Consider the following 8,468-nt stretch of genomic DNA (forward strand, 5'->3'; position numbering starts at 1 on the left):
GACTCTGCCACAAAGCTGCTGTGTGAACTTAGGCATGTCCTTCCCTTTTCTAAGTTTGTTTTCTTTGTGAAATGAGGGGTTAGGATAATTTCAACTTAGATATTCTACTTTCTATTTATCTTTCTTGTTCTAACACTCTATATTCTGAGGCTTCTTATGGTTCTAACATGTTCTTGAATTTTTCTGATTTGTAAAATTGGTTATTGAAATAAAATTGCACTGTATAGGTCAGAACTCCTTGAGGACAGCAGCTGGCATGTTATAGTTTTTTTATCTTCCCTAAGACACACACACACACACACATTATATATATCTTCTCTCTAGATATACATACATATATATTTTATATATTTTCATTGTCCAAAGAGATGAATTTGAGTATTATGGGGCAATCAGAAATATAGTTTGGAAAGCATTGTTGATGAAGTCAAGGCTTAGGAAGAGAGAATTGAGTCTTTAACTCATGTCTTTCTTTCTAAAATTCTGCCCTGACTTAAGAGAAGGAAAAGTGGGCTCTGAGTAGACACAGTAACTGATGGATGGGGCATCTCTTAGGTTTGGTTTATTGTGGGAGCTTTTAGAACCATAGTTGGCTGGATAGCTTGGTGACGAGACAGATAGCATGAAAAGGTATAGATGGCAGCATTATCTCTTCCTCCAAGTCTGTCCACCCTATCTCCAGCAAGGGAGTTTCTCCCACCCCACCCCCAAAGGATGGCTTTGCTGGTTCTGTTTATTACTACCTGGACTGTCCATCCAGCAGCTTCCTCCCTTAGCTTGCTGCCAACCCTGGGGATTCCTGTCCCTGGGGGTTCAGGGCTGGCACCTGGATCTCTTGTCCACCATTGGCACTCTCTCTCCTGATTCACAGTCACAGCAGGGGTGCCAATATTGTGTTCCTCGGGATCACCCAGACTACACTGGCTTCCCTGTTTGGGGGTATGAAGAGGGAAGTGCCTGATGAGATTGGACAGTGCTTTTAAGTCCATCCTGGATGGACCTCCACCTGCTTCTTGCTTTGCAGGCTTGGGAATCCCTCTCCTCCCAATTTGGAGTCATTATGGCTAAACACAGCAATAGCTGGAGGAGAAGACATTTGGTTCAGTGCAGCAGGGAAGTGACTATATGGAGGGGAAAGGTGGTAGCTGGGGGAATCTCTGGGACTGATCCCAGGTTAGATGGTATCTCCCCTCTCCCTTTTCTGTTCTTGGAGCCCAGTGAGGCACAATCTAGTGTCAGAGCACAGACAAGTCATGGCAGGATTTGGATCGGGCCTTCAATGCTAGCTTCTTGTTGTTTCTTGTGGCCAGCCTGGCCAGGAACCGTCGGGCCCTCTGGCTGAGGCTCTTGGGACGAGGAGCTGCAAGACGGGAGTCATTTGCCTCCTGGCCCAGCTGACGCAGGCGGATCTGGCGCACGATGCCCTCGAAGAGTTCAGCTACGTTGTGTTGCAGGGCCGCTGAAGTCTCAATGAACTTGCAGTCGAATACCATAGCACAATCCCGACCCTCTAGAGAAGAAGGAAGGGGACCATAGAGAGAAGGTGGAGAAGAGAGGAGGCAAGGGGAGGAAAAAAAAAAGGAGAGAATGGGAAAAGTCAGGAAAGAAGGGGAAAGAGAAAAAGGAGAGGGCGTCAGAGGGAAAAAGAGAAATGAGGGGATAAGTTGAAGGGAAAAAGGAGAAAAAACAGATGGGTATGGGCAGGGTTCAAAAAAGAAGTTAGGAGGGGAAATCAAGAGAAAAGTGGGAGAAGAAAGAAGTGGTTATAGAGAAGAACAAGAAGAAAGAGGTGGTTACAGAGAAAGTTGGGGGTGGAGATTATTCCATGAAGGTAAAGAAAGAAAGAAGGGTAGAGAAGAGAGAATAGGAGGTAGATCTATAATCAATTTTTGTGGCCAGGGCAAATTTCACAAAAAATGCTCAGAGGGCAAACAGAAAAAAAAAGTGTCCCCAGATATGCATTTAAAGACAAGTTCAGTTAGGGGTATGACTGGGGAGAGAAACTTGTACACAAGGTCCAGTGGAGGAGAAACATTCTGCAAGACACTATAGGCTGCTGGCTAGGGAGACTGCTGCCCAAGGGAAGAAAGCTGGGGGATAGTCACCTGGGAGGAGGATGCCTGACAATCCACAGATTTTTTGTTGTTGTCATTGGCAAATCCCCAACAATTCTACCTTAGTTGTGGCTGACAGTGGGACGGTTTTACTTCAGTTTACCTTTAGTCAAGCCCAGGAGACCAGGGTCATTGTACTTCCAGGGTGGTAACAGGAGAAAGGATGGAAGAGGAAGTAGTAGCAGAGCAGGACAGACCAGGTAGATTGAGACCTTTGCCCTCACCTTCCATTGACACCTCCCGACAGCGCACCAGGTCTGCCTTATTCCCTACCAGGATGATAGGAATATTGTCTGCTTGGCGGGTCCTTCGAAGCTCGATGCGTAATTCAGAGGCACTCTCAAAGCTGCTTCGGTCTGTGATGGAGTACACGATTGCATAGGCGTTGCCCACCTGTAGGCAGTAATCACGGTGCCAGCTCTTCTCATCCTGCATGGAGAGAGTGAAGCCATCTTTTCTGAGGTCCTCCCAGAGCCCCCAGGTAAAGGAGAAGGATGCTCATTCTCTTGGGCAAGAAGGGAGAGGATGGATATTTCTGAGGGACTTATAGCATATGGGGAAACATCTCAGCTCAGGAGCAGAAACCTGGCTCGCATTCTGGGAATGTTGTAGACTCACTGTACAACCCTGAGTTAGTCACTTCCATTCCTCTTAGCCTTAGTTTTTGTCCCTGTAAAAGGAGAGGGTTGAACTAGATGGTCTCTAAAGTTTCTTCCAGCTCAGACATTCTATGTTTCAAGGTCCAGCAAATATTAAAAGATTCTATGGCAATTCCATTTTGAATACTCAGACATCTGGGGACCTCTCTGGCTTCTCTGCTGAGGTTGGGGCTCCTGGGCTTCTAGAATTCCCAAGAAGCTTCCCGTAGGACTGTTCCCTGAGCCATACCCGCTTCTCTGATTCCCAGGTGTCCATAACCAGTAGTGTCATATCCTCTCCATCCACAGATAGGGTCCTCTCATATACGTCCTCTGGAATAGAGGGGACAGATTGGGGTCAGTAGGGTTGAGGGGTAGGGTGATGCTGAACTCAGAGGGAGAGATAGAAGCTCTTGGTTTCCATGGCAGAAATTGAATATTAAAAGAAAACATTTTCTAAGTACTTTCCTGTCAGTTATCTCTAGGAATTTTCAGAGCTAGAAGATACCTTGAAAAACAGATGGGGAAACTGAAGTGTGGATAAAGGAAAATACTTGTCCAAGGTAATACTTTAAGTCCATAGCAGAATTAAGACTCAAAACTCAGTCTCCCACCTCCCCCTTTAAAGTTCTTTCCCTTTGATTGGGGGCAAGGGCTAGAGAGTTCATTCCTATCTGAGATCCTCTCACTACTGATTCCCAATAGACTCCCAATTCCTAGATTTATGCTCCTAATCACTTGTAGGATACAAGTGTTCTAGTCATGAAACTTCCTGGGGCACTAGTGTCCCTAGTCTGGACTATGGGTTCTTTGGCATTAGTGTCCCCAGTATGGATTATGAGTTCTTTAGTACTAGTGACTCAATCTGGACTATGGATTTCTTAGCACTAGTGTCTCCAATCTATTCTATGGGTTCTTTAGCCCTAGTGTCCACAGAATGGACGATGAGTTTTTTTAGTACTAGTTTCTCTAATCCAGACAAGGACTTCTTAGCAGTAGTATCTCCATTCAGGACCATGGGTTTCTTAGCACTAGTGTCTCCAATCTGGACTATGGGTTGCTTAGCCCTCTCTGCTGATTATACAACTTGATAGCCTTCTTTCAGAGAAAGGCACCTGAAAGCCTGTATTCAGATCCTGGTGTAACTGCCAATGAACTGTGGGACATGGAGATCCTTGAAAATGATTTCAACATCCACATGTGTGAGATGAATCAGGAATATAGTCTTGCAACTTTGCGTCTTACCAGTGAACTTATTGTATGTACCAGAATCAAGTCAGTAGACTGGAAATCATTTAGTTCAAATCCTCTATTTTATGGTTAGTAAAACTGAGGTAGAAAGAAGAGACATGACTGGTCCAAGATTATATATCTGGTACATCAGGATCAGGTCTTGAACCAAAGTCTTTTTTTTTTGGAGTTAGGTCTCCTTATTTTGCTTAGGCTGGATGTTCATTAACTACTCAAGGACCTGGTCTCATAGTAGTGCATTGGTGTGAAAGTGTTGATATGTTCTGTTTCAACCTAGACTGATTTGTCCCGCTTTAAATCCTGGTGACTCCCTGTTCCCAGACAGCTTACCACACTGTGGTTGCTTACTTTGGATACCTATAGCTCAGAACTTCTGAGCTCCGGTGATCCACCAGCCTCAGCTTCCCTAACAGCAGGGATTAAGTGTGCCAACTTGCCTGGCACCAACTTCAGTGCTTTTTTTATACTATATTGTTCCACTTAATAAAATGATGGATCAAATGAAGTAAGGGGAGTATGCAAAGAGGCATCCTGTTTTGTTTGCATCCTGCTGGGCTGAGACAAAGCTGCTCCCTAGCCTGGAGAAATTAGAATTGTGAAGGATACTTGCGTGTTTCCCTTTTATTAATATTAATTTATTATATCACACATCATTATATACAAACTTATTAATTTCCCATCTATTACATGAACATCTGGGTGGCACAGTAGATAAAGTGTCAAGTCTGGAATCAGGCAGATTCATCTTCCTCAATTCAAATCTGGTCTCCACACACATACTTGCTATATGACCTTGGACAAGTCACTTAACCTTGTTTCCCTCAGTTTCCTCATCTATAAAATAAGGGATATGGCAAACTGCTTCAATATCTCTGCTAAGAAAACTCTAAAGAGAGTCACGAAGAGTCAGACAACTGGAAATGACCAAATTAACAACAAAATTATGTGTGAACATTTAATCCACTTATTACATAAAGGAATTTGACAAAATCTCTCCTATGCTATTTTTTTCTGCACAAGTCAATGAGATATAGGATAGATGATAATATAATTAGATGGGTTCAGAACTGGACCCAAAGAATAGACCAGAGGAAGGTCTCTGGTGTATAATAGCCCAGGGATCTTTCCTTGTCCTTATGCTGAACAGCATTGTTATTAATAACTTGAAGAAAAACATAAATAACATGCCTTTCAAATTTGCAAATAGTATCAAGCTAGAAAGTATAGCTAACAAATGGAACAAAACTCAGGCTCCCAAAAGATCTCATCAGGCTGTAATGGTGGGCTAAATCTAATAAGGTTAAATCGAATAAGGAAAAACGTAGACTACGTATGGGAGAAGTATGATTAGACAATAGTTTGTATGAAAAAGAACCAGAGTTTTAGAGAACAATAACATAGCATGGCCTAGCAGCTAAAACCAGCCAAGTGACCTTAGACTATAGTAAGAGACAGGGTTCTGAATGAAAGGTGAAGTTTCTATTCTTTTGTGTTCTGATCAGACCATTCCCAGATTGTGTTCAAGTCTGAATGCCACATTTTAGGAAGAACAGTGATAAACCAGAATGTGTCCAAAGGATGATGGCCAAGATGTCGAGAGAACTAGAGGCTATTTGTTGAAGGAATTGGAAATATTTAGTCTGGAGGAAAGAAGGCTTGAGGAGAAATGATCATTGTCTTCAAATATTTGAAAGGCTATTATATGAAGAGAGATTAGACCTATTTTGTAGAATGTAAGGTCAAAACTTTTTGTTGTTTGTTCTTTTTTTTCTCAAAGAGGATCACAACATCATGACTTGGAAGCGAACTGGATTTCAATGAGGGAAGACTGTACACAGACATGAGCCTCACTTTCTCCTCCAGAGCCATCTGAGTCCAGTGCCAAGACACAGATGAGACCAGGTTTCATTTTGGCTGATGCAATGCCCAACCAGTCATTAAGGCTAGGTAAGAAATGAGGCAGAGAATGGCCTCTTTTGCCTAATTAAAAAAAATCAATTTGAGGGAAGACCCTCAGGATTTCTGACCAAAACAGAATGGGGGAGAGGCAGATTTTGGCTCAGGGGAAGGAAAAGCTTCCTAACATTCAGAGTTGTCTCAAAATAAAATGACTTGTTCCTGGGGTTAGTGAGCCCCCTACCATCTTCAAGTCTGAGACTGGATGACAAATTGATTAGGGATAATCAGGGAAGTGGTGGAAGGAATTACTATTCAGATTTGAGATCAACTACAGACCTCTATTATTCATCAATTTCATCTAGTAATTTTATAATCAACACATATCTCAAACTCAATTTTTTTCAGTATCCAAATGCAAGGTGTTTGTTCCAGAAGTTTGGGCAAGTTTTAAATTATTAAAACTTAAAACTTACACAAATATCATCCCTTCCCCCACCCATCACAGTTTTTGTTCTACCCTCTTAAGATCTTACCTCCCTGATGATCCTGTAGGTCTCGTTCCTGTACACCAGCAAAAAGGTTTGCCAGGCTGGTCTTTCCTACCCTGGGGTCTCCAAGTAGGACTACCCGGTATAAGGAATCACCAGAGTCGCTGGAGTCAGAGGACCAGTTGTCCAGGGCAGGTGAGGGAGGTCGAATAGGGGGATTGAGAGAGGATGACTGAGAGAGTTGGGGGTGATTCGGTTTCCTGGAGGGCTTTGGGGCCAAAAGACCTGAGCTAGGTTTTGGCGCTAAGGATAGTGGGGTACTGGCTCGCCTTCTCAGAACGGTCTGGGAATCCTGCTGGGTGTTCAGCGTCATCTTGGAGAAAACAGGCGACATGTTTCCTGTGAATGAAAGACTGGGCAAAGGGGTCACTCCTTCTTTGTGGTCCATTTTATTCTAATAGAAGGGGAGTGGGTGGTGAAGAGACCTGGCATTGGGTTAGGAGAATTTCTTCTAGCCACAGGCCCAGAAAACATGCATTCATCACTGCCTTTTCTTAGTTGTACAGTAACAGCATCCAGAAGCAGAGAATGTACTTATTCACACAAAGAGTAGGGCATACACTCAGGCAGATATACAAACTTACACCCATGTAGACAGAGAGAACACATACATATAAGATTCTGAACACACAGAGACATTTACAATTACTTTCATACACCCAGAACCAAAGCTTGTGAGTGCCTCACACAAGAAGGTTTGTGGACACAAGAGCATAGATCTAAGTCATCACACAAGTAGTTCTTTCACATATTCTCCCTTCTATTTAATCCAAATATAAATAAAAGAAGAAGAAAGATCCCTGAACCTTGATCCAGTTTGGGAGTGGGAAGTTAATAGTGATTCTCAGACTTTGCTGCCCTGGGATGGGGGGTTAGGGGTTGTTAGGAGTGTCAGGGCCACTTTTCAGAAGCCAAACTGTAGAGCAGAGGTCCTAATTCATTGAGCCTCTTGGAGGTTAAGGAAGGGACCTTAGACTTGGCAGGGACCTGGACCTAAGTTCTGAATCTCTTTGGGAGAAAAGGATAGGGGTTAGGGAGAAAAGGATGCTTGGGTATCAAGGAGCAAGGCTTAGCTAGCTGGCAGGTAACAGGAGACGGGAAGTGTCATGGGAACGGCGTCCCCGACCGCCGCCGGTGTAAAATATTCAGGAGCAGCTGGCTAGGCCTTGGGGTGACCCATGGGGCAGCCTCCAGCTGTTGGAGATGGGAGGGAGCTGGTCTTGGGCCAACTCAGATGCGGGGAGTCGGGGAGATGTTCCTCTCGTCTTTGCCAGCCTGGTGGTCCCTAGCACCACCAGCTCCATTCTTCCAGAAATTCAGGGCATTCAGAGAGGTGCCTAGCTGAGGCTGGAGGATCCATCTCACTTCTAAACCCTAGCTCTAAGAACTCCACCTCCTCCACCCCCAAACCTTAGAGGCTCTGGGATCCTCCCCTGACTCTGAAGGAATTGGGATCCCCCTCCTTAAAAATTCCAAGATCCCACCTCCGCTCCATCACTGTGCGCCCTGCCTTGCCTCTCAGGCCGGGAGCCTGCAACTGTGTATGGCAGGGGCGGGCGTGCCCAGGCCAACTCTGACTCAACTTTCCCCAACTTCTCCCTAGCGCCCACCCCATCCCCGCCTTGCGCCAGCTGGCGCCCGTACCCCGGCGCTGGGGGTCTGGGGCTCCGCTCCGCCTCTGTGGCACCCCCCGAGCAGCTGCCACTGCCGGTATCGTCGAATCCCGGGCGGGTCGTTCTTCCTTGCTTGCGGTGAGCCGCCCAGCAGCCCCACAATCCCAGCTTGAGGTAGGGAGGAGCAGCCACCTCTGGAGCCCTCCCCCGGCCCCGCCCAGAGCACTGGCCCCAGCTAGAGAGGACTTCAGCCTTGCTCCCTCCCAGTCCAACCCTGACAAAGGGTCCTACTCTGCCATCTCTGTCCACTTAGCAGTTTTTAACTCTAAAGCCAAACGCAAAATTGTAAAGAGGAAGTTTTCCTCCTTTCGTCTTTCTCCCAAAGCGTCCAGTCTCTGATGCTCT

The 8,468-nt window shown here is 45.2% G+C and overlaps 1 protein-coding gene across 2 annotated transcripts; it reads right to left on the reverse strand.

The window, feature by feature from the left end:
* Positions 1 to 303: 303 nt before the first annotated feature.
* Positions 304 to 8,242, reverse strand: REM1 (RRAD and GEM like GTPase 1). 2 transcript variants are annotated; one of them, XM_051979408.1, is made up of 5 exons: positions 8,095 to 8,242; positions 6,436 to 6,763; positions 3,003 to 3,085; positions 2,339 to 2,543; positions 304 to 1,510 (listed from the first exon to the last, which is right to left on the reverse strand). In XM_051979408.1, the coding sequence occupies exons 2-5, from the start codon at positions 6,761 to 6,763 to the stop codon at positions 1,236 to 1,238; spliced, it is 891 nt and encodes a 296-aa protein (XP_051835368.1). In that variant the 5' UTR covers positions 8,095 to 8,242; the 3' UTR covers positions 304 to 1,235. The 2 variants fall into 2 exon arrangements, with proteins under 2 accessions (XP_051835368.1, XP_051835367.1); XM_051979407.1 differs by lacking the exon at positions 8,095 to 8,242 and having other exon boundaries at positions 6,436 to 7,481.
* Between the last annotated feature and the right edge of the window lie 226 nt (positions 8,243 to 8,468).

The sequence above is a fragment of the Antechinus flavipes genome, chromosome 2, assembly GCF_016432865.1.
Source record: "Antechinus flavipes isolate AdamAnt ecotype Samford, QLD, Australia chromosome 2, AdamAnt_v2, whole genome shotgun sequence".
In the NCBI taxonomy this organism is placed as follows: Eukaryota; Metazoa; Chordata; class Mammalia; order Dasyuromorphia; family Dasyuridae; genus Antechinus; species Antechinus flavipes.